We start from the raw sequence: 27126 nt of genomic DNA, 5'->3' as shown, positions 1-27126 counted from the left end.
GGTAAAAGTATTGGCAATTTAATTACACATAGAAAAAAAGGCTCAATGTGCTGTAACCAGGCCTTTTATTTCCTGTTATTTATCTTAGTAACAACACCAATGATCAGGAACAGAACATGATCTGGGCTTAACAGCAGCACATTTTTACCATTTGTATTTGCTAAACAGCTAAAGAAAAAGAAAAGCAACAACTTAAAAGAGAAACATACAAACTTAATATAGTTAGATGCACACAGACTGGAATCAAATTTTATTTATGAATTATAGAATCCCCAGTAAAGTCTGAAGTCACTTTCTTTCAAGCTGCATTCATTTGTAGCCCCAAAACATTGCTTCTTTTCCAATGGATTATAAAGGGCTACCAGTTCCTGAGTGACTAAATGGAGCTGGGTAGTTGGATTTTTAAAATGGCTGTATCATCCACAAGGACTTTCTAAGATTAAAAGCAGCTAAAATGAGCATAAGGAAGTTTAAATTTAAATTGTTAAAAAAATTAAGAGGAAAACTGGGCAATTTGCTGTAACAAATATAGCAAGCAAAGGAGTAATATATTATTATAGAAAACCCCCCATACAAATTGATAATAAGAACTCAGGGAAAAGGTTAAGTAGACTTCTTGTAGTGATCATTTCTCACTTTACACAAATATCATATCATTATGGTGTATACGTGAAACTACTATAATTGTGTGTCAATTATATCCCAATTAAAAACGATCAAATCTCTATCAATACTGCCAACAAAAAAGAATTCAGGAAAAAAAAATAGGCAAAGTTATGGATAACTCGAAAATGGTGATTTTAAAATTAAAAAAAAACCTTAATGTTTATTCATTTTTGAGACACAGAGACAGAGCATGAGCAGGGAAGGGGCAGAGAGAGGGAGACACAGAATCCGAAGCAGCCTCCAGGATGCAGGGCTCAAACTCACAAACTGCAAGATCATGACCTGAGCTGAAGTCGGATGCTCAACTGACTGAGCCACCCAGGCGCCCCTAACAAATGGTGATTTTAAATGGCTAACAAACATATTATAAAACTCAAGATTACTAAAATAAAAGAAATGCATGTTGAAAAATTGAGAAAGCATTTTATAAAATAAAAATGAAAAGATAAATATAAAAAGCTGGCAAGCATCTGTGAGAAAAGTAACCTTATCCACTAAAGGTGGAATATAAATACGTATAATTTTTATGGAAATCAAGTTGGTTTTGTGTACCGAAAGCCTTAAAATTCATACCTCCCTCTTTTTTAACTAAGGGGACTTTACCCTAAAAAAATAATGAGCAATCACACTTGAACTATTAGAATAAGGAAACCAGAGAAAGATAAAATATCCAAAAACAAGAGAGTGCTTTAGACATACAATAAATACGTAGTCAATAAAAGTAATATTTCTGAAGAATTTTTTAAAAGCAGTGGGAAACGGTTACCTACAACAAAGAATGGAAAAAGCAGAAGAAAAATCTGTGTTTATAATAAAAAACTCAATTATGCACATAGGACTATATGCATGCTTAGAAGGCTTGCGGAAATCGACCAAAATTGAGTGCTGATCTGACACGAGTGAGCATGCACACCGTTTCTTTTTCCTTCAGTATTTAGTTTTCAGTATTTCCCAGGAGGGGAAAACACTCATTAAAAATATCAACTGCTACTATGCAGATGCACACCGTCCTGATTTCACTATTAAACTGACACAAGCAGCAAACAACCTACCCCTGCTCCACGCTTGTGTTTGGTCGTTGCCCAGACACAGACTCTGAGCTGTCAGTTAGAGACGGCACTACGGCCAAAAACCTGGAAAAGAAAAAACAGCATGTCAAAGTCAGGATCTAATAGGAGACTCAAAAAGGATGATTCATTTAAATCTTAACTGCTGCATTTACCCCTCCACTACCTTTTCAAAGGGAATACACAATAACTGGAATACTCTGTTACAAAGCCAAATACAAAGGGCCGCAGCAAAATCTATCATTTTGGATTTTAAACACGCTGTCACATTACTGGAAGAAAAGCCTTCTGACACTGATTCACAGAAAGGGACTCAACTTAGTGAAGTCCTAAAAAGTGATTAACAGCTAAATATTCATATGGCAGCAAGTAACAATGACAGCTAAGCAAATGACAGAACAGGGACAATACTAAACAAGTGAAGATACATACAAGATGAGCAACTTTATGTGACACACCTGTTTTTCAGAGTTACTTACAATGTCGATAGAAGTATTTTATTTACTATTTATTTATTTATGTTTATTTTGAGGGAGGGAGGGAGGGGCAGAGGGAGAGGGGGAGAGAGAGAATCCCAAGCAGGCTCCGTGCTGTCAGCGCAGACCCTGATGGGGGCTCAATCCCACAAACCATGAAATCATGACCTGAGCCAAAATCAAGAGCCAGATGCTTAACCAACTGAGCCACCCAGGCGCCCACACCATAAATATTTTAAAGGCAGAAGAGGGTTATGGGAAAATTCTTAGAATGGATGTGGACCCTAAACTTGGTATATACACAGAAATTTCTCAGAGAAAAACAAACTCATCTCCTTGTAACGGCTGCTAACTATGAAGAGCAAATAATTTCTTAGTCTTGAAAACAACATCGCCTGTACAAGTGAATGAGACAGATAACTAAAATTTCAGCCATTTGATTAGCTCTTCCCATATGTAAAAGGAATTGTGGATTACCAATCACCATCTACACCCACTTTAAGAACCACCCTCATCCCCAGGGCCCACAGGTAATATTACTATACTGTAATGATAGGCAATGTTGCTTGGCATCAGACATTGCTCACAGAAATAATGTGAAATATAAAACTTCCCTTATTAGAGGGCTTGCTAGGATCTACACCACCCTTCAAACAGTTTAGAGAAGGTCTCTTGTATCTGAGATCAGTTCATAAAAGCCTTTCTCTTCATATATCCAACAGAAATATTTTCCAGCACCATGTATATACATAATGCTTTTGAAAAGGTAAATTTTAGCTTACCAAAAGTAAAATATGATTAGGTTAGATTAACTTTTATTTGGCTATGCTAATTTTTTGAGGATGAAAATATCAGTCTCCCTTGCAAGGCCAGAGAAGGGGTCATATGAATATAATTTCTAAGGCAGCTAAGTCTCTGCACTCAGTAGCAAGGCATGGCACGATCTTCTTTTGTGGTAAATAGGAAAGAACCCTATTTTGAACCTGAAGTACGATTTTTTTAAATTACTGTTTCATCATCCTTTTACAGTGAGAGACACAGGACTCAATGGTTAAAGTAGCTTTTGATGATATCTATAGTGACCAGAAAGATGAACAGTATTTCACAACAGAGTAGCATCATTTTAAAAGCTAATTAGAAGAACCATGTTTCCAGAGCTTGGCAAAAATGAAACATTTTTTCAAAGAAGCTAATTTACTGATCTAAATCCTAGACTTCTAAAACTAGCTTATCTGGTACCAGCTTCCTTTCCATTCCTTCCCATGATAGCATTATAAAGTATTCCTAATAAACAATACCTTTGATAGACTTTATTTCTAATTCCTTTCTGAAAAGCAAGGAGGTAATTCCGTCCATCTCCAGAGAAAACTTCCACAGCAATAGGCTGAAATGATCAAAGAGAAAACATTAAGAAACATCACAAAAAAGGTTAGATATTAACTTTCCCACTATGAATATCTATATTGTTAAAGAAGTTAACTTTTTGACTGAAGGACACTTTTAAAGTCATGAATTCCCAGCAGATTAAATTACAAAATAAACAGAGCCAATTTGTTCAGTTCAATTTGTTTCTGAAATCTTTAACAGAATAATGGTAAAATAAAGTAATTTTAAAACTATAATTTAGGAAAATTATAGTGAAAATGCAATTTTTATATTAAAACATATATTTATATAAACATATATTTATACATTTACATATTTACATACTTATATGTTGATTTGGATGCTACAGGGAAAGCTGTGAGAGCAAAGATATCATTCAGGTTTTGTTAAAAAAAACATGTAATATACAGAATTGTGCACCCATGTGACATGAGTTTGCCTATCATAAAATCATCTAAGGAAATACTGTAAGGGATAGTGTGGATCCTATAAAGGGTTTTCATGGCAAGTATGGGTTTTAAAGTATCCTCTGAATAGGAGTGCCTGGGTGGCTCAGTCAGTTAAGCATCTGACTTCGGCTTGGGTCATGATCTCACAGCTGTGAGTCTGAGCCCCACATCAGGCTCTGTGCTGATAGCTCAGAGCCTGAAGCCTGCTTCAGATTCTGTGTCTCCCTGTCTCTCTGCCCCTCCCTGCTTGTGCTCTCTCTCTCTCCCCAAATAAATACACATAAAAAAACATTCTTTTTAAATAAAATAAAACATCCTCTGAATAAAGGAACATGACAAAATGTTCGGTACTACTAAAACAACCCACCTGCAGGAGATACCGCCTTTTATGTACTTCCTTGATATCTTCATATGCAAAAATGCTGCATGTTCTTTTGAGTTGACTGGGACCTTGCCTGGCTCCTCTGGGGATAATTGGCTCATGCATACTATAGGCAGGCAAGAGAAACAAAGATAAACAAAACACAGCAAGAGATAAATTCACTGTTCAACAAAGGGAATGTTATTTTTAACATGTGAATAGGAGCAGGCAACAATATATCAGAATACTGATATATGTTTAAGTTATATTTAAACACATTTAACAAAAAAGCATGTTTAAGAGAATAATGTATCCACTGTTCAGTGTACAAAGAACCCTCTTTGATGATATAATTTTAAAAATCCCATGTTACAACTTATCTAACAGGCATAGCTGGTACAGTGTGTAGTCCCCCATAGTTTTACAGGCCCAAGAAAAAGTTTTAATTTTTTTTAATCGAAAGAAAAAAATTACACTTTTTGGTAGAAGAAAATGGTTTAATGTATAATATTAATATATTCATCTTTAAAGCAACAGCCACAAAATATAATTTTTAGTATTTTCATATGCAGCCAGGGGCCCATGAATGTGGCCCTGATTGTTGCTGACAGTAATTATCTGAAACATCTCCTAGGAATGGATCGCAGAGGCTGTGTCTGCATTCGACAGTGTTAGGTATTCAAAATGTTAAAGAGAGAAGAACATGCTGACTAAGCTTTAAGATTTTTGTGCTCCTTCTGGCTTTGTCTGTCTTCTGGGTTTCTGTTACCCACTGTCATCCCATCACAGGACTGGCAGAAGAAAAGGAAGACAGACAAAACTCACTTTATTCCTGCCTGTGCTTTTGTCACACTGCTTCAAGGCGCAGAGGACATGGCCGCTCTTCCATTTGTTAGAGTACTATGAAGCCACCTGCATTTCCTCTACAACTGTGTCTGCACTAAAATTAAAAAAGGACAATTTGCAAATTCTAAAGTTTATACACAGAATAATACAAGGAATTTGGGGTCTACTGCTATGAATGCAGAACAATTCATTTTATTTAATTTTCATTTTGATAAATAAGACAAGTGTTTTCTTACCTTCAAATAACTATTCCCCTTTGTGAATATTTAATGACAAATGCACACAAACTGAAAGATAATGTTACTCAGAACACAAGTTTTGGATTAAAACAACACTATGTAAATACATATTGTTTTCTCAAGATAGCTGTACTGTGTCTCTTCATTCATTTACTTACTTTGGAGGTAAGGTTTCAATGTCTCTTATTTCCCTGGTTGCTGTCATTGTAAATCCATCAATCACATAAAAATGCTCTTTACCAAAAAGAAGTAGCCCCTCACTTGTATCTAGGCCCTGGACCCGAGCACAGCGGTACATGTGTTGAATCTATAAAGAAAACCATAAACATTCATTAAGAGAGTTAAAAAAAGAAATCCAACAACCCTGATAATTTCTTTTTTGATATAACTGAAACAAAATGTTTTGAAAATATGGATTTGGTGGGCAAACAGGATTTTACCGAGATGCACTGTTACGGTTTCCCTGGAGTTAAGCACATTAAACCTGAGTTTAAGCATATTAAAAAGAATCAGCTAAAACTGCAATCTGATTTTCACTTGAGTTCAGTAAAAGGAGACAACCATTTAACTCACATCCAACACCTATCCATCCAATCCACTTCTCCCACTATCCACAGAGTACTCACCGTGTGCCAGGGACATGTGTACTAGGTTCTAGGAGCGATGAACAAGTTAGATAAGGAAGGAGACAGAGACAATAAACTTGGCAGAAAAAAAAAAAGAGAATTGAGGTATACATGTAAGGAGATTAGGATTGTGCCCTTTGTGAGTCAAGAGTGCAAAAGGTCTGTTGATCCCGATAATCCTGAGTGAATCCCCCCAGTCCTGACACTCAGTTGTGGATTTAGCCAACTTTCTTAATTTCTCTGGGCCTCTCTGTCTGCATTTGTGAATTTCAAATCAACACTGGCTTGTTGTGAGAGTTACAGAGATAACATATGCAATCGTGTTAGAGACTGTTGGTGATCTTCTCTTTTATGCAACTCACTTTCGTCTTTTTACACAATATCTCCCGGAATGGGGACTGTGACATTTGTCCCTATTCGCTCCCCACCTGGGGTCCTGCCTGCCTGGCAGACTGCTCTGCCATTGTACAAAGCCAAACTTGGCAGAAGTTGTATTTTCCTCATAGTCAAAAAGAGTTGCTAAATCTCTCAATGTAAGTATTGTTCTCTTTCCAACGGGCAAGATCTAGTTCCTTCTTGCTTAAACTCAGTTCAACATGAGTCAAGGAAAAAGTATCAGCAACCAATCTAGAGTCAAACAAATGTCAGTCTGAATATACTTCTTGCACTATTTAAACGTAAATCAATTAGAGCAAAAACTGTACTTAATGAGATTAAAAGTTTGAAAAATGAGTGTTAGAAAACAGATTTTTCTAAAACATGCAAACGTAGTCAATTTTCAACACATCTGAACTACTTTTATAGTAAAAATGTAGAATGTTATAGGAAAAAAACCCAATACTTTGAAAATCATTCTATTGTAGTGTAAGATACAAACACAAAAATGTTTTTTTAAGTGCATAGCTTGGTGAATTTTCAAATGCTAAAAATATAACATAGCCAGCATCCAGATTAAGAAACAGAACATTCCCAAGACTTCAGAAGCCTCTCTTGTGCTTCCTTCAGACCTCATGTACTTTTATAATTACATGATTTTTAAAAATATTTTCATTCAAGATTAATTAAGCCATATATTCAAACAGAATTTTAAAAATCATACCCTAAATTCTGGTTATACCTTAGTGGGTAAGATTTCAAGGGTTACACTAAGGCCTAATATGAGAGGCAAAAAGACCACACTTTAAAAAGTCAATATTCACAACCTGTTTAACTCACTCATTCCTTCATTTATTTATTCTTTTATTTACTCAACTAGTCACTTCTTCCTTCAGAAGTTTATTGGGTATCTATTAGGTGACTGGAACTGTGTAAGGCAATGGGGATTGGAGTAAGAAACACTGCCTGGCTATAAGGAGCTCCCTGCCTATGGGAAGAGATAGGCACAGGAACATTCATGACATGATAAAGGAGAACAATACATACAAGGCACTGTAAGAGCACAGGGGAGGGGTATCCAGGCAAGCCTGAGCTGGCAAGACAATCAAAGAAAGCCTCCTACATCTGAGTATTAAAGAGATCATGGGAAATGAGATTGTACCAAATGGGAGCCCCCAGGATAGATTATTATGCACGTGATGGAAAGAGGGGCATCTTGGCAGAAAACACAGTGAGTAAAGCACAGAGTAAAGCGCTAGTATTATGGATGTGGTCAACTGTGGGGCATAGAGTGCTGCTTATAAGCTTATTAGGCTTATAAGGCAGAGTCAGTGAAGTGAGCCTGAACAGGTCAGCAGGGTGTTAAGAGGTCGGGAGAGAAGTAGAAAGGTAAGGCGGTCTTCTGCGAGTAAAGGAGATGGGGCTTAAATATAAGCCTGGGGATGATGATACGGATGGGCTGAAGATGCTTGTACATGGTTAATGGAACTATGGAGGTGTTTAAAAAAACAAAACAAAACAAAACAAAACAAAACAAAACAAAACAAGACCAGATTACTGAGTGGGTTGCGTGCATGGGTTTGAAACAGAAAATTATGGCAATAAGTATAGTCTAATAAAGGGTACAGAGATAGAGTAAACTAGGTATCAATGTTAATACTGTATTTGATGAAGCTTTGTGCTGTTTAGTGTGTTCAGATCGGTCAGAAAATCCTGAAAATGACAGATGTAGAGTACTGAATCCAAAAGGCTGCCTACTATTCACCCTGTATTTCATTTTAGGGGCTAAAATATTTATCTTCTGCTACCAGATAAATACCTATCAGTTAGTCTTGTAAAATGGAAACAAGTCACTTAAATACAATCCTTACTTTTTAGAAGCACAGTACCTTTTCTCCTTCCTCCAACAGGCGCAGTAGGGTAGCATTGTCTGTTTTCTCCTCCTCCTCTATAGAGCTGCCCTCAGCAATCTGGTCTTGTAGTTGCTCCTGGCTCTCCTCATCTCCTCCATCAGGTGCGGATCGAGACCGTTTTAGAGGAGGCTTGACCAGACCTATGGGATAATAACCATGACAGCCATGTGACCTTGCAGGGGCCATTTGGGAAGCAGTTTGGGCTCAGGCAGTCTCTCCCACATATTTCCGAAATGAGATAACTCTGAAAGGTACAGGGAGGCAGCACAATGCAGTGATTGAAGACATAGGCCCTAAAGTGAAATAGTTATGTGACCCTGGAGAATTATCTATCTGCCTTCTCTGAACTTCAGTTTCCTCATCTATAAAACTGGGACAAAAATACCATCTATCTTAGAGGGCTGTTGGGAGGATTTAATTGCTTATTCATGCTTAGCATCGTATTTAATAGTAAATACTAAATAAGTGTCAGATGATGATAGAGAGCTTAGCATAATTAATAGTAAGAATGGTGTTTCTTATGGACAGGTGTCATTGAGGGGGTATCATAAACAAATGATCAATCACTATCAGAAACAAAATTAAAGACAGCAAGTTATAAATATGATTATAAGAGAACCCACCTACATGGAAGGCCCAATGAGGACTATTTCAAGACTTATGTAACAAGCAGCAATATGGTCATTCATATATGAATCAAGGTGACCAAATCATCACATCATTAAAAAATACAATTCTTGGGGCGCCTGGGTGGCGCAGTCGGTTAAGCATCCGACTTCAGCCAGGTCACGATCTCGCAGTCCGTGAGTTCGAGCCCCGCATCGGGCTCTGGGCTGATGGCTCAGAGCCTGGAACCTGCTTCCGATTCTGTGTCTCCCTCTCTCTCTGCCCCTCCCCCATTCATGCTCTGTCTCTCTCTGTCCCAAAAAATAAATAAATGTTGAAAAAAAAAAATTAAAAAAAAAAAAAAATACAATTCTTTAAAATACAGGACAGGTGACCTAATTTGCAGGTTAAGGAAACATTCTACTGTCTATATTTTGAAAATTTTATTAATAACCACAGGAGGTGACATTAAAATCAATTGATGAGATGCCAAAGTATGAGAAGCACTCAAAATACACTCTAAACCCAACACTTAATTAAATTAATATTCTATACTTGTCCCAAAAAGTCATGGTACACCAACCAATGATAATTGTGCTAAGAATGTTGCAAAAGCTTAAGTCAGCCTTTTAGAATCTTGTCCTTTGAGCATGAGTTATCAGAGGTTCTGCTCTGCCTTGAGAAGAACCTTCTTTTTATATATGAAAGAGTATAATAAGTAAGCAAAAGAGATCAAGTCCTGCTGAGAATATCCACAAGGGAGAAAAGCTTATATATATATATATATATATTTTTTTTTTTTTTTGAAAGTTAAGTTCTATGCCCAATGTGAGGCTTGAATTCACAACCCCCGTATCAAGAGTCAGATGCTGTACTGACTGAGCCAGCCAGATGCCTCTATAGTTGCATTATTTTTAATAAATCAAAACTTCCAATTCTATGTCTAGCATAATACCATGCACAACACAGTAGGGACACCAAAATTTGTGGTTTTACCTCCATTGGAGATTAGGAAAATGGGGCCAAGCCAAGTCAAGTGCCAATGACCCAAACACAGGTCATCTGACTAACTCTGAAGTATACCTTAGCTTATATTAAGTAAATTCAGCTTTGGACCCACTTGTGAAACTGTGCTGGGGCAATGTCAAGAAAATTAGAAGACTATAAACCTTGCTCAACTACTACAAGTTTCAAGGATTCTAGGAAAATGTTAGATTACGAAAGGCTTACGAAGTCATAGTCACAATGAGAAGATGAATATTATAATAATAATAAGAGAGACGGATCACAATTTTTGATGGGGTGTTTTGTTGATGTGGTCATATACTATGTTTTTTAATCAACTGGATCTGAAATTTATTTTTAATTTGAAGTCCTCAATTTATATTCTGAGGCTTTGTTTACAGAATATGCCAAGACTTTTGAATTTATCATGAATCAGAGGCTTAAAGGAGTTAAAACAATGGACCGATTTACTTATTCAATATTGACTGAATCCCCATTTTGCATTGGGCATGTGCCAAAAGTCATTGGTGAGAAGAAAAAGGATCTCTTGCCTCTGAGAAACTTATGTTTAGAAAACATAAAGCAGTGAAAAACACTGAAATTGCTGTAAGAGATATGAGCAAAATGTTCTCGGTGGACAGGGAAGTTGGAAAAGGCTTCAGAGAAGGAGGATTTGAAATCTGACCAGTGTCTTCAAGGTCTGGTGGGGTTTGTTAAGATTTAGATCATGGAAAAGCTGCAGGAAGGGGGAGGGGGGCACACATATATAAAAGTACAGAATTAAAAAGTCCATATCTAATTCATCATCTCAGGTATGTTTTACTAAGCTCATAAAGCACAGATCTGGAATAATCTGTCTTAGCTCATAGGAAGAAATTTCTTACCTATTGTCTAACATGCACTAATAACACATTTAGTAGTTGTTTTAATTTTATAAATATTTATTTGGTTATCGGGGCATTGGATTAAAGTGTCAGGTAACACTGAGAGTTCTGCCAAATGCACTAAAAACAAACTATCAGGCCAATAGGCACATTCTATCTATCTGTAGGCAAGAAAGAAGAGCCAGTCTCTTTAGTTCTAATATAGAAATCAATTTTTAAGAAGAGTGAAATTGTAAAATATGAATGGATACTTTTATCCCTAGGGTTGGCCCTACTCTTTGCAGTAGCTCATATTTTCATAAAAATTCAAATGTAAGAGACGATCCAAAGTCATTTTTAACTAAATCCAAGAGGAAGGCTGACCTTTGACCTTAGCAATAGTATCTTCGCCATGCTCTGGTTCTTGCTGTGTAGCTTCACCTTCTGAACTCTCCACAATGGCATCCTGGACAATGGCTGGATTGCCAGAGGCTAGTCGCATGTAGTATTCTTTACTGTCATAACTTACAGCTCTTCTGTATCGAGCAGGTTTCTAAGAAATAACGGAAGAAAAGGATTCAGGTAGTTATTTTCAGAATTAAAATATAAGCTTCCTAGGGAAGGTATGGTGTCAAGACTTCATTATGTGTTACCTTTTTAAAGGGATTTTTGACAGACTATATTTATACACAAAAAATCCATACACTTTTGGGTTAAGTTTCTCTACTTTTAAATTGTATTGGTTTTTAAAACATACATAAATTACAAAAACATTATTAGCAGTTTTTCTTCTTGAAATAGAAATAAATCACCTCTAGTCAAATAATGTTTTCATGTTAGTACTGCATGGCCTCACTGTAGTAGATGTATTAGAAAACCTTCTTAGACAGTAAAGAGAACACCCAGTGTTGGAGAGCATCAAGTTGCAAGAGGATGTCTGGTTTGTGAGGAGCCTGGAACTTTGCAAAATAAAGTTAAATAGTCAGGCCTAAAGGCCCATCCATTCAGTTGGAATCATCTGTGCCTGTGTTTATTTCAGATATCTGGAGGTAAAGACTTAGAACTGCACTGTTCTTCCCCATCCCAGTTATCACTAAAATTCTAGAAATTTTAGAGCATTCTGACCCAAGATGGAATCAACCAGCTTTAGGCCAGATGGTGCTCTTTGGCTGGCCTGCCCCTCCAAGCTGATACATTCAATTTGCTAAAACATTCCTGTTGTTTGTTGTGTAAAAATAACATGATCCATAAGTCTACTAACTGAGTATATAAGAACATATATAAGTCCATCTTGAAAAATAAATTTATTACCTAGAAACACTAGAAAAGATATTTTTGGAATACGATTCAAGAGCGTTTCTTTTTCAAAATAATTAATATTTAACCTAAAAATAAAGTCTCCAATTGACCCAGACCTTTTTTCTTAAAAATATAATGGAAAAAATAAGGTCTAAAATGTCCTACAAAACTGTAAAACCACAGGGAGAATATATGTATAGAGGTTCCTCGATTAGAATGAGACCCAGACTTTGGATTAACAATTAAAAAAAAAGATGGAGTTTGAATCATGCTTTAAAACCTTCCCTTTCTAAACATTATTTCACTTTTCCTTTCTCATGAATAAGAATAGGTAATTAAAAATATTCCGTTGGTTTACTCTTCAACTCAAGTAGTCAATATATACTTTCCACTATAATGCTTTTTCAAGCAAGACCTTTTTAAACAAATGATTTCCAACTTAAGCGGAAAATAAATGTCCAATTGGAATATTTAGACTTAAATACTGAACCTATTTTGAGATAAAAAAAACTACATAACTGAAGCCACAATGCCTTTCTTTTAACTTTAGGTACAGAGTCAGGAGAGCAGCAAGCTAACTGAGGAATGATATGCAATAAATGGAAAGTGAAATATATAACACAGGAAACTATTAAAATGAGGTAAAATAATATTACAATGATGGAAGGACCAATCTGATAAGCAAACTAATAATACTGCAATAGATTTGAAATGAAAGAAAGGTAGTAAACTTTGTAGTGTACCAATTCTTCTACGTTAAGTATAACAGTGTTATCTTCAACTCAAAATTGTTCTTTTAAAAAGATGAAAGCATAGTTAGTTATGGGCAAGACAATGAGTAGATGGGGGAACATCTACTTGGTTAAGGACTTCAACTTGGAAATATAAGCCTTATTCCCTAAATATTTGGAGGTAGTTTTCTGTGTTCTAAAGAATCACTTTTTTTTTTTTTTTTAACTGAGTAAGGTACTGAATCTTTCTGGAAAAAGAAAATAATTGTATATTTTTAAACTTATAATTAAAGTAAGCTAAAAATTTTTTTTAAGTGATCTATGTATATCTTAGTTTTCGTTAAAGCCTTCTGGTTGAAAAAATAATTTTTAGAAGAGGATACTTCTTGTATTCTCAAAATACACACTATTTAGTATCTGGAGGAATTAAATGAGTAAATGAAAAAAAAAGTTGAGGGTGTCAGGCTGCCCATTACTAACATGCGTCAGAACTTGTTAGTTCATACGTGAAGCGATACACATTTTGTGGTGAGAGCAGCGAACACTCAACCTGTTAGTGAGCAGCAGACAGGCCCTAGAAAGCTAATTAGAATAAAGCCGAGAAAGACTAGGACATCTCTCAGCACGAATGACACCAACCTTTCAACTCTAAGGAACTTACAAGAACAAACTGAAAGTCAATCTTTTACGTTAGTCTAGTCTACCATGCACTAAAAAAACAAAAACAAAACAAAGAAAACTGCAAGTATTTTGCATTCTCTTATGGTAATTTGTGTTTTACCTTTTGAGGAATGATATCATCAGGTGTCTCGGGCTGTTTACTTGGGACCTCAGACTGAAAACAGGGTATTAAGTATAGACACATCAGAAAAAAAAAAAAAACCAAAACAACAACAACATAAAGAACACCACAAAAATAAAATTTTCCTGAGGATTGTATGACATATGGAAGACACACTCAAAATTCATGTGATTATCGTTACTATTTTTTAATTATCCAAAGTAGTTTTAAAGTAAAAACTACACTAAAATTCTCAAGGCTAACTGAACAGGACTAACTGAAAAATCACAGACAAAACCTCAGCATAGGCGGCCAATGTCATGGATGATTGACAGGCAAGTCTATATGGCTTCAAAAGGAAAAAAACAGAAAACTGGATAATAGAATCTAATGCTAGCTATTACCTTCCACCTGCCTTTCACTGTGCTTATCCTTATGTCTGTTTCATAACGGGAGTAACTGGTTTACACCATTATCTCCAAAACCCCACACCACAGAAATCATGAGGTGCTTTCCTCCCCTAAAAGCCCAATGCCCTACTTTCTTTACTACTTTCCCACCTACAAGCCCAGAATGGCTGAAAGCAAAAGGGAGACTGGGCCATCAGTCTCCAGGCCAAAAGTTTTGTAAAGAGCACTTCCAAAAATATTAGGTGGCAGCTATATATTTGACTCTCAGAATAAAATCTCAACTAACAAGAAGGCAATTTCTTTTGAGCTGTCGTGTTGGGCTTATGCATGTAAACATACACGGATAGCTACATACAGACAATAATGCACCCAAGAACTACTCCCAATTTTTCTTCCTTCTTATCTGGAGTTGACTTCTAGTACCTTTCCCCACGGTAAACATGCGTCAGCAAAATGACTTCACAAGGGTTTCTTCCCTAGGCAAAACACACACTGGACTACTGGGCATTCTTTCAAATACTTCACATGGTTTTAATAAATGTTTATCTTTAAAAGCAAACTTTTAAAAGCATACCTTGTAATGAAGAATAATCTTTAAAATATATATCCGTGTTCTCTATCTTGGTAAGGGTACTGGCTACACGAGTATAGAATACACACATGTGAATATACAATGGTACTTAAGATTTGTATATCTCAATGTATGTAAAATTTACGCCAATAAAAAAAGAATTATAAACAAAAACTGAATTCTAATTATTGATATGCATGTGGAATATTAAGGGGTGAAGGGTACTGACTCTGCAACTCTCTCTGAAATTCATTAAAAAAGACTACGATAGATTGCTGGATGTGTGATAGACCAATATAGCAAAATGAACAAATTCCTATTGGCAAATGCAACTTTGATGTCCACTATTTATCACCAACCAGAATGCTGGCAGGGTCTGAAATGCACACGCTTTATTTTCCCTGCAGCATAGGGTACAGTGCCAGTCTAATACATACTTGCTCATTGATCCACTCACTGAGGCTCTTGTTTCACTACAAGGCACAGCATTCAATCAATAGTAAAGAGATATGCTATACCAATAACTTTAATATTATCATACCTCTCTTTTACTAAAAAAAATTATAACTAAATTATAATTGTTTACACAGAAATCTAAAACTTTCAAAGTCAGAATTTCTAGAAAATAATTCTTCAGCCATTTTTCTTCACATTTTTCTATAATGGTGACAATGGCATTTCCTGAATGAGTTGCTTAGTTTCTAGGAATCCTGTGACATCTGTATATTAAACAAAAAATATATGTGACAGCAGCCACAGGAGACTCCCTTAATTAGAAAAGGAAGCTTCTAGTAAGTTGATTACCCTTCTGTCCCAAGCAGCCTGAAATTAATAGGTAGGCAATGGGGTCTTCACCCTGGTGGTAATTGCAAATAATAGAACACTTGTTTGAGATTATTATTCTATGAAAATAAATTCTGTGAAAATAAGGAGACCACAGAATTAAAACCTGGTTTTCGTATCTAAATACAATTTTTTTAAAATGGCAAAATATGGAATCTTATTCTCCTTACTTACGATTCAGAGTAATGACACAATTGCTTAAAAGCCACTGGATTTTATATTTTCATCATATCCTCTGCTCACATCTTAACAACATCTACAACTGACATTACCACCTAAAATACAGAATTACAGGGGCACCGGGGTGGCTCAGTCAGTTGGGTGTCCAACTCGTGATTTCGGCTCAGGTTATAATCTCATGATTTGTGAAATCGAGCCCCAAGTCTGCTTGGGATTCTCTCTCTCTTCCCCCTCCCCCACTCACGAATGCACTTTCTCTCAAAAAAACCTTTAATAAAAAATATAGAATTACAGTGCAATTTAGCATAGCTGTTTTAGTAATGGAAATTATCCCAAAAGGAAAGTCTTTTTTATTTTTATTTTGAGAGAAACAGAGACAGAGACAGTGTGAGTGGGAGGGGCAGAGAGAATCCCAAGCAGGCTCCTAACTGCCAGTGCAAAGCCCAATGCGGGACTTGAACCCACAAACCGCAAGACCATGACCTGAACCCAAATCAAGTCTGATGATTAAACTACTGAGCCACCCAGATGCCCCCCAAAAGGAAAGTCTTAAACTTCAACAGCTCAGTTCCTACGGGATCCTTTCAAAAGGCTGGAAAGAGGCGTCCGAGTAATTTTGTAGCCCGAAGTTTATACTCCTTTTCTTGTAGAGCCCTCTCCCAAATTATTTAAGTTTTAGGCCCAAATGTCATAATTTGGCTCTAGCCCTTTTTACTAGAAAAGTTTCAGAATTAGGAAAATTCTACAGAATGCTAAATGAGAAAGCAATGGAAAAGTCTACAATTTCAGGAGAAAGAGTGCTGATATGTCCATTCATTCAACACTGATTAAGTTCCTGATACTCTGTTAGCATTAGAGAGACAAAACCTAGCATACTGTTTCTGTCTGGAAGAAATTCACTGTTCACCAATAATGTCACAAAACCATCAAAGGTTAGAATCTCTTCTTTTTCAAAAGTGATTCAACTTCTGAGGAACTGTCATCCTATATACTCACTATGTCTTACCCTACTACTTACTGGATGCACCCTAGAACTTCTCTACGTTTTGATGCCTCCTCTGTGTAACTGGGAAAACAGTACTAACTATACTTCAGAGGACTGTGATGAGATGTAATGAAACTGCACATAAACTGCTCTGCAGAGCATCAAGCTCACTGTGCTTCGTAAGCACCTACTCTTCTTTTTTGATCTTATGATACAAGTCAGTAGGAGAGCAGCTGCTTCTACTTTTTGGAATCTTCTTTGCTGTAAACATTGCCAGACTGCATATTCCATAAAATAAAAGTGGACATTTAATGGCATTTTAAATTTACAAGAATTCTGAACTGGCAAAACCAAAATAATTAGTCATTCAGAAAATTTCATCACAGCAGATTCAGATTAACCTTGACTCGTGAATGGACTAAGCCACATAAATTCCACATTCTGTAACTGTCTCCCCTTCCCACCTGCTCTTTCCTTTTCTGTAAATGTATCTGCAGCCTTTCTTGACTGCCTTGTATTTCCCAATATGTAACCCATCTGGCTGAAAAATAAGTTCCATATGGTACATACTTATTTCTGAGACTGTTTAGATTTCTTAGGATGGTGAACGCCTTTGCTTACGTAAAATGCTAATGATACTAAGGTTGTAAGTGTGAACTTCGAATAGGTTATTTTGTTTTTATCTGATACGGAAGTTTAAATATACTTCTATAAAGTTGAATGACACTGTTATAAAGAAGGAAAGGAATAAACAATATAAAAATATGGTTATATAAGTAAAAAATATGCCTCAAAAGCATATGCCTCAGTTAAATAAAAATACTGGGTTTGTCACATTTTTAGGAGAGCATATTTGTCTTATATTTTAGTATTCTTGAATGGATTCAATTTAAATGACTGTTGACTCAAGAAATATTTTATCAGATTGTTACAGGCTTAAAGTCTTAATTATTCACTTGAGGAAAAGATTAAGAATTAGAGACTGTATTGCTGGTTTGCTCAGACAAAAGTAGGTGCTAGTAAAAGGCTGCAAAATATGGGTGGATTTTAATTTTTTTAAATATGGTGTACTAGTATTAGAGATTATGGTGCTTTAAGTTACAGCTGTACCAAGAATGACATTCTTGACAGAATGGAATAGCTCTGGGAAAAGTGAACTTTAGGAAGTTATGTTGAAAAATCTTAACTATTTATTAGCAGGTCTAAGACCCATATTCCTTAAAAAATTTTTTCAAACATTTATTCATTTTGAGAGACAGAGAGCATGAGCATGGGAGGGGCAGAGAGAGAGAGAGAGAAGGAGACACAGAATCTGAAGCAGGCTCCAGGCTCTGAGCTGTCAGCACAGAGCCCAACACAAGGCTCAAACCCAAGAACTGTGAGATCATGACCTGAGCTGAAGTCCGATGCTTAACCCACTGAGCCACCTAGAACCCCTATATATTCTAAGAAGTATGAGAACAGTAGTTAAATCAATGGGTACAAAATAAATAGAGCCAGGGTTTTGGCAGGAAAAAAAGGGTCACTGGAACAATGCAAGCTTCCCTCACATTATAGAACCCAAACTACTTATTAGAAGATCCACGTTCTAAGCTTCTTTTATAAATCTTAGTTTCTTTAATTGTCAAGAGAATCAAATATCAAGTCAAGAATGTATTTTAAAATATTTAAAATATTTAAAGTATTTAAACCATGAAAGGTTTTGAAATGAAGTTTTTAATACAATATAATAAAACTTCTACAGTGGCAAGTGTTTGATTCTAAACATTTTTAGAATTCTAAACATTTTGTATTAACCACATATCCAAAAACAAACCCCAAATACTCTTTAGTGATCTGTAGTGATCTGGGTTTCTAACTGGGTATAGGAGTTTACACTAGATTTATTTCAAAGACAGCTAAATACTGGAGTGAAACACAGCATGGAATACATTTCCTTGAGAGAGAGTCACCATTCTGTCTTCATGAAGCATAGTGTGATCAGATCCTTGGGGAGGAGGAAAATCTTAGAAGATGCTTTTCCAGACTGTATTTTTTTAAAAGCTACAATTTTAATTTTTTTAAATTTAAATGAGATTAAAGGAAGATGTAAGAATTTTTCATCAAAAAGGAGTATAGATTAAGAACAAGTCACGAAACAGTGGTCTAAAAGTCAGGAATTCTCTAGAGCTGTTCTGGTCTAGAATGGCAGCCACTGACCACATGAAGTGTGGCTAGTCCAAACACAGGTGTGCTCTCAAGTGTGAAATATGGACTTCATTTCAGAGACAAGGTACAAACACAGGTAAATGCCTCATAAATAATGTCTTTGCAATTGATTACACATTAAACCAACAGAATGAAGAAGCTGGATAAAATGACAGGTGAGACCCCCTTTCAGCTTCCAAAGCTGTGATTCTACAATAAACATGAGTTTCTAAGGACAAAAGTGCACTTCATTTTGGAGGCAAAGGATTATTATCGGACACTGAAGAGTTGAATTACTATTTTGAAATGGTAAGAGTGTTTTCAGAATTGAACTCAGTGGATTTTATAGTCTTGTGGTTTCTCTTTTAAACTTGTAGTGGCTTTCTTGGGAAAGTATACTTTTCTTCTGTTTGTTTGCTTGTTTTTGTTTTTAAGTAGGCTCTACACCCAATGCGAGGCTTGAACTCACGACTGAGCCAGCTAGCCACGCCCAGGAGAGAGTATTTCCCTAAACTTAAAAACACAATTCCTGTGCCATCATCCGCTTGGACGAAATTTTTCTAGTCATGTGCAAAAGTCTGAAGAAAGGCTTCGGAAAGGGTGACTTCTCTGAATAAAAAGAACTTCTGCCGTGTTTTAAACCTGTGGAGTCCGTGATGAAGTTTCTTGATATACAGAGAAAGATACATATTCAGGCTATTATTCTTTAGCTGTTGTATTTCTTCAAAGGATACTGCTTAGTGCCACTGTTTATTTACGTAAGTCACTCGGAATGCTTTCTGGCACACAAATAAGCACCACAGAAGTACCTCTCTAGTTTTAACCAACTGAGTCCTAACAGCTTTTGAGATGGGACTGTTACTTTCTCCATTTTAGGCACAAGGAAACGGAAACCTGGCGTGGCTCGTGGCCTGTCCCAGGTCACTCAGCGAGTGAAGTGGCAGAGGCTGGCTGGAAACCCTGGCAGTCGGCCCCAGAGCCTGTCACGGTGTCTCCTCGCTGCCTTGTTGCACTGCTTCATCCCACACCCACCACCCTGTGTTATCAATCTGACACTGTTCGCTGAAGTTCCTAAATTAGAGACTTTAGGTAAACGACCTGAGAGGAGAATGCTTGCCAAGAGGAAAAATTTCTTAAGAGCCATTACGAACATTTAACTCTGAATACTCACCGCCACGTTGGTCTCTTGCTCCGTTTCTGGCACATAAGGGTAATGGTTATAAAACATATCATTTCGCACCATTTTTTTCCTCATTCTGCAGGGCCCTTCTGTCATCTCCAACATCCATTTGTCTAGATGGGAACCGATGGGGGGGCCCCACAACCCTCGCTCCCGCAACAGTTCGTACTCGATCTGGCACCACTCCTCTGTCACGTACTTCAGGGCATTTTGCTGGCGCTACGGGGAGGGGGTCCAAGTTGGTTTTCAAGCAAAAGTGGGAGCAATAATTAAAAGTCTACAAATAACTTAAAACCAAGTTAATATTTGGAAACAAAACCAGTATATATCATTTCAGTCAATAGTATATAAGTAAAATTACATTTATTTGTTGTTCTATAACAATAAAATTGTTACAAAACATCAGGCTACTAATTTTGTGAGAAGGTACGGTTTTTTTGGTGGCCAAAGTGATTAGTTTAGCACCAAGTAAATGACAGATATGTACAAGGCAGAGTGTGCAGTGCCTTATGAAAATACACTGAAATGGTTAGTTCAGTGTAAGTTAATGGATAAACACAGTAACTTAAGGATGAGACCCCTTCCCACCCTCAAGTTATAAAACAGGTAGGTACTAGAACCTGGATAGGAGAAAATCTAGTGAATCAGATCAAGAAATACTGCCAGCACACCACATTACTGCTAAACTTGGTAACATTTCCAAAAATTTTAGGTAACGAATATAAACATGCAGTTCTGGTAAATAACTTGATATTCATAGAAGAATAAAAGAAAAACCATTTTCAGTTGGCCACTGGGATAGATCCAAACCACTTTACTTAAAAGATTATTTCTGAAGTGGTATAACTTCTTGGTATATATCAAATATCAAGACATATAGCACATTAAAAAAAATTTTTTTAATGTTTATTTATGTTTGAGAGACAGAGAGTGAGCGGGTGAGGGGCAGAGAGAGAGGGAGACACAGAATCTGAAGCAGGCTCCAGGCTCCAAGCTGTCAGCACAGAGCCCGATGCGGGGCTCAAACTCATGAACTGTGAGTTCATGACCTGAGCGAAGTCGGATGCTTGACCAACTGAGCCACCCAGGCGCCCCAAGACGTATTGCACATTTAATGATTGATGGAATAGAAGAATACAATATCAATCTAAGAATAAAGATCTCTTTCTACAACTAACAGTGAAGATTACAGAATGAATAATCTTGAAGTTACATAATATCATAGTAGTATTTAATGTATTCTTGGTGGGGAGGTCAATACCCTGTAACAAATAGCTAGTGTATGCTCCTAAAATATTAGCAATTCAGCATTCAGAAATCTTTAATAGGTCTAAATCAGCCATTTTGGAAATAAAATATTTAGGATAAGTTTTTGAGTAATCATGAATTCACCAAGAGGATTTCACTGAATTTACTTCTTACCAACATAATCACTAAGTGACTATAAGAAAAAAAAAATATTTCATCTTCAAGTTTTTTTTTGAATTTTAAGAGACTTTTCAGAGACTTTGATGCATATTTTCATAGTCTCCTTGTTAAGTCTGAGAGAGATTTTCTTGTATTTTAATATTTATTAGGAACAACACATGCAATACGTCAGTACCATTGACATTAATGGTATTTAGTTGTGATTTCCAGTTTGTTGTTTTTTGCAATGCCATCTGCTTCTAGAAAGTTCAAATTTTTCTGTCTTAAAACCAATGGCCAAAGTAGCTGGCAGGGATAATTTAAAACATCATCTGATGATGAACGCAGTTCAGTAACTTACTCTTCGGGTTAAAAAAGTATCATGAGAAACAGTCTTTTCTCAGTCAAGGAACACAAAACAAACCTTTATTATAGTTACGAATTCTTACCTCCTGATATTCCTTATATTGTGTATCTACTAAGTCACGGACAACAGCAATATGTGTAAACATCCACTGAGAAATCTCCTAACAATGGATGGAAAATGAGATGTTAATATTTCATGGATTGCCTGAAAAAATGCTAACTAGCCTTAAAATAATGCCAAATTATTTATTAAATTAATATTCTGCTAAAGGCACAACTACAAAATAAACAAAACCCTAAAAGATTAATTATCTGATGAATCTAATGGAGGCTTGCATGATGGACACAGATCCACTCCCAGCCCTCCCCTGCTCAATGCCCCTTCAAGGACACGCTTGCTCCTACAGCCTTTGAGAGTGCCATCAGCACCTTCAGGGATCACCACAGCTGCAGAGAACTGCCAGGGAACCCCAAACCTAATGATGGGGTGATTTGGAGGCAGGCAAGTTCAGCTATTTCAGCTCAGTACAGGTCAACTGGGGCAGGCCATTTTGGCCCCAAAGCTCCACTTAGGTCAGTTCAGGCTAGACCTGCCTTGTAACCTAGTGCTTCCCTGTGATCAATTCTGCTTCCTTTCTTACCCTTCCACAAATATGGACCACAAGGGCACCTGTAATAAACACCTTGCACCAAACTCCCTCTAGGTGTGCTTCCTGGAGAACCTGGCCTAACACATGGAATGTGTGAATGATACATATTGTTTCTCTCAGACCCTCACAGCTGCCTAAGATTCTGGGATGGTAGAGGAAGTATGATGAAGAAGCAATTAACATAGGTAGAGGAGTTTTGAAAAGATCAATCACAGATATATATGACAAGATACTAAAGAACAAAAAAACCATTTTGTTCTGCTACTGCTTTAAAATTTATATAATTATCAGTAACAAAATTATTGGAAGTTTGGAAAAACTGGGAAAGATTACCCACTGTCTGATCACAGATCAGTATCTGGATGTCACGTCCAGTTATGAAGTGGCTGTGCATACACAACACTCAGAACGCAATTTTATCATAGACAGGAGACGTTCTCATTATGTGGGTTCTTTCCTTCTCTCTTCTAAAGCAACAATGCAGAAAAGTTGTACTTCAAATCACACGCTTGTACATGTTAAATGTATTGTATGAAACACTACAACTAAACCTTGAAATACAGATTTCTGATAGTACCATCGATGAAGCTAAACAACGTACCTGGGTGGAAAGACTGTGTTTGTTAAGACCACTTTCCTTTCGATTCCTTCTTGATCCTGTTAACTTGGAAAGACCAAAACCACTGCTCACGCGGGACAATTTGGATTGCGTGGTGGGCGCTAGAGCTTCTCCTCGACTTATGCATTTCTTCTCGTGGGCTGTGAAATTAAAATTACATGACTTTGCAATTTCTCCATGTATTTCTCAGTCTTACTTTTAACACTTTTGTGTCATGGTTACAAACCACAATTTTGTAGTTATGAAAAGCAGCTGACATTACAGACACAGACATTCTCTTAGATATCACACATTTACATGGATAACTGCTTGGGAATTACTGTACTAATTGAATTTACATTTGGCTGAAGCCTCACAGCTCTGCAGTAATATGCAAACTTACTTTAACTGCATTCAGTTTCTGTGTTAACAACAACTCACAACCCCCTATCTAAAATATTTGGTGCTGCATATACTCTGGAATGTAGAATGTTTTGGATTTTAAAAAAGTGATACGGTACCTACACTACATATTATATAGTACCAACAGAAGGTCAATGACAGTAAACCATAAAATGAACAAATTAATATTTCTGCAGCAAAATGTGTGAATATTTATACTAAGTAGGATAAATCAAGATAGGTTAGGCTTTGCTAACTAGTGATTTTGGGCACCAAATTCCTGAAAAAACCTTGGATTTTCAGGGCTTTTTGAATTTCAGAATTACAGAAGAGGGATTATGGATTTGTAGACAAGATGGTGACCATAATGAACATCTGCAGGCAGAGTATTATTTACAAATTTATAAATGGCAGAGGGGTAGGTAACACATCTCAGATTTAAAAACAACGACAACAACAACAAAAAATCTGAGGAAAAAAAAAGCCAAATCTCAACATAACCATTCTAGAATGGCTGTTAACTTTCACTTTTGCCGCCATAAGACCCTTTTGGGATAGTTTTAATTACGTATCTAAAGTGTACCCATAGACAACAGTCGCATGTAAAATCTCTTGTTCATATCATCTCTGAGGACTCTCTTACCCAGATGATTCTGCCAACACTTTAAACCAGCTTCTTCAATGAGCGGCCTTGCTATAGCTATGTCCACATGACCCCTCTCGTTCACAGGTAGAGTGACTTTGAAAAGCTCCTCCAAGGCTTGTTTCTTACTATGAATTAATTCAGTCCAAACTCTGTTGACAGCTTTTATAAGAAGCTGACGCCCTAGGAAATGGAAAAAAGCAACTTATCAAAAACACAATATAAAGGTAGTTAGTAATTTTCTTCATGTTTTACATCTAAGAATCTCATCTAGGGTACTTAGTTGTCAAAAAAAAAAAAAAAAGCTTCATATCATATTAAGGTCAGTAAAAATTATTCAGATAACCAAAACAGTGGTTGGTTACTTGGAGAACTTAAGAAATATATATGTTCATGGGGCACCTGGGTGGCTCACTTAGTTAAGCATCCAACTTTGGCTCAGGTCATGATCTCATAGTTCGTGTTTTTAAGCTCTACATTGGGCTCTGTGCTGACAGCTCAGAGCCTGGAGCCTGCTTCAGATTCTCTCTGCCCCTCCCCTGCTTACACTGTGTCTCTGTCTCTCAAAAATAAACATTAAAAAAAATTTAAAAATATATATTCATATGTATGCAAAAGACTGCATTTTTACTTATAAAACTAGAAATTGAATACACAGAAATGTTATTGTCTAGCTTCTTCTATGTAAAAACTTACCCCCATTTAAAAATAATTTTTAAATCTATTTAAGTGGAAAATTAAGTTACTTGTTCCTAAATTTGCAAAAGGAAAAAGAGAACAAATATTTGAAAAGAATATTTATATTTACTATTAAATTACATCTTACTAAGGATTCCTTGCTAATTTGTCTGACTCCTGCTCTAGACCAATCTTTACCAAGCATCAGAGTCACCTGAATGGCCTGTTAAAACAGACTGCTGGTCTCCATGCCCAGAGTTTCTGATTCAGTAGATCTGAGTGGGGCCAGAGAATCTGTTTTTCTAACAAGCTCTCAAATGATGCTGATGTGGTTAGTCTGCTTTGAGAACCAACGTTCTAAACTGTTAGTTCCATGTGGGGTGAAAACAGTCACTGTTCCTCAGTGTCTGGGCTTCAAAAATGTGTTAGTGAAAGCAAACAGAGTAAATTAATGCTTAAATGAATGAAAGAGTGAGTGTTGGCCTTCCAAAGGATAAAGTCATATGCTAAACCACCACACTGTATGGCTGGGGAGACCAACACTACTGTAGTTATCTGACTTTTCTATGGACCAACATGGAAATTAGAAATCAATCCATCCCAAAGACTTTAATGCACAATACTTATAAAAATCAGTGGGAAAACTAGATTAAAAGAGAATAAAAACGGTAGTCGTGGGGCACCTGGGTGGCTCAGTCAGTTAAGTGTTGGACCCTTGATTTTGGCTCAGATCATGATCCCATAGGAGATCAAGCCTGGAGTTGGGCTCTGTGCTGGGCATGGAGCCTGCTTGAGATTTTCTCTCCCTCTGCCCTTCCCCTGCTTGCTCCCACTTTCTCTTTCTCAAAAACAACAAAAAAAAAAAAAAAAAAAAAAGAAGAGTAGTGACAACCTGTCTCAAGCAGTATTTGTCTCAAATGTGACATGTCTGACACTACCAATAGGCAGCTCTCTTAATGGCAAATGCCAAGTCAGTATTTGCACCACTAGCTGTGCAAAGGTAAATAAATATCAAGTCTCCCAGTGTTACCATGAAATGCTGAGGGCTAGCAATATCAGCGGTTAGTGGTTTACCCATCTTGGCATAAGGAGAGCTACAGCTACCAGGTTGACTTAGATGTTGGTGGGCATATAGGTGTGGATTCAGGTGTGACCTACTGGGGGGCTGGTTGTCAATGCTGACAGTTTCTCAAGTGAGGTTTTTAAAATTTTTTTAATGTTTATTATTTTTGAGAGACACAGAGAGCGCCAGCCAGTGGGGGAGGGCAGAGAGAGGGAGACCCAGAATCTGAAGCAGGCTCCCGGCTCCGAGCTGTCAGCACAGAGCCCGATGCGGGGCTTGAACCCACAAACTGCGAGATCATGACCTGAGCTGAAGTCGGACACTTAGCCGACCAAACCACCCAGCCGTCTCTTAAGTGAGTTTTTTTGGAAGAGGGCAGGGTGTATCTTAAAACTTGGAAATGAAGGAGTGGGGAGAGAAAAGGAAGAAAACATATTGAGGCAATTACCTTCACTAATATCTTGGCTGTAACCACCATCTGGTTCAATGTCAGAGGGTATCATAATGTGCCATGTAGTCATGCGGGCTTCTGCTTCCAGTCCGAACCCATCCACGTTGCTGAAAAATTCCAGTTTAAACTATATGAAGGAAATGACTGTAGCTGAAAACCATAATGACCGAGTATACCTCTGCAGACACAGGTAAATGCGGGCTCTATTACAAAGTTCCATAATTGGCAGACAGACATTCAGCAGATGCACAAAACAGAACTTCCTACTTTAGCATAAAAATGCCATTTAAAGGGGTGATCTCACAAACCCACTTGACTAACTGTAATTAAAAAGACACAACAGCACTGAGATGCCTTCTGATCACTATTAACATTTTTACCTAAAAATTATAAAAAGGTCATTTAAGAACATTCTGCTCATATGTCTATGCACCACCTCCCTCCAGTCTCTTATGCCACCATTTTTGGTTCAGTGGCAGTCAATTACTTGCAGTTTCCCCTAAGTGCCACATTCTTGCCTCCTCCAGGGCAATCATACAGATGGCTCCTTCTTCCTACATCACTCTTATCCCCTTTGGAGGGCTAACCTCCTCCTTAACCATGTTCAAGTTGTAACTCGGCAGGTGTCTCCTCCAGTTAGGGGCATGTGTTCCATGCTCCCAAAGCACCATGCTTCTAGCACAGCACTTAGCACCCTGACCAGTCTTGCTTACTTCTATCTTTACTCCTAGACTGCATATTCCAAAACCCCACCATGGGTTCCTTCTTGCTCACATTTCATCCCAGTCCCTAATTCAACGCCCGGCCCCCGCAGACACTGAAT

General features: G+C 37.0%; 1 protein-coding gene across 1 annotated transcript in view; it reads right to left on the bottom strand.

Moving 5' to 3' along the window:
• The window catches only part of WDFY3 (WD repeat and FYVE domain containing 3), a 277948-nt gene that overhangs the window by 34504 nt on the left and 216318 nt on the right, over window positions 1-27126 (bottom strand). Inside the window, 12 exon segments of the mRNA XM_043572269.1 lie at window positions 1719-1799; window positions 3508-3593; window positions 4412-4532; window positions 5649-5797; window positions 8381-8544; window positions 11263-11431; window positions 13690-13743; window positions 20037-20264; window positions 21902-21979; window positions 23070-23227; window positions 24112-24294; window positions 26301-26410. Coding sequence (XP_043428204.1) covers window positions 1719-1799; window positions 3508-3593; window positions 4412-4532; window positions 5649-5797; window positions 8381-8544; window positions 11263-11431; window positions 13690-13743; window positions 20037-20264; window positions 21902-21979; window positions 23070-23227; window positions 24112-24294; window positions 26301-26410 — 1581 coding nt within the window.

This window comes from Prionailurus bengalensis, chromosome B1, assembly GCF_016509475.1.
Source record: "Prionailurus bengalensis isolate Pbe53 chromosome B1, Fcat_Pben_1.1_paternal_pri, whole genome shotgun sequence".
NCBI lineage: Eukaryota > Metazoa > Chordata > Mammalia > Carnivora > Felidae > Prionailurus > Prionailurus bengalensis.
Note: the sequence above shows the minus strand (reverse complement) of the source record. Positions and strands in the feature narration are given on the sequence as shown.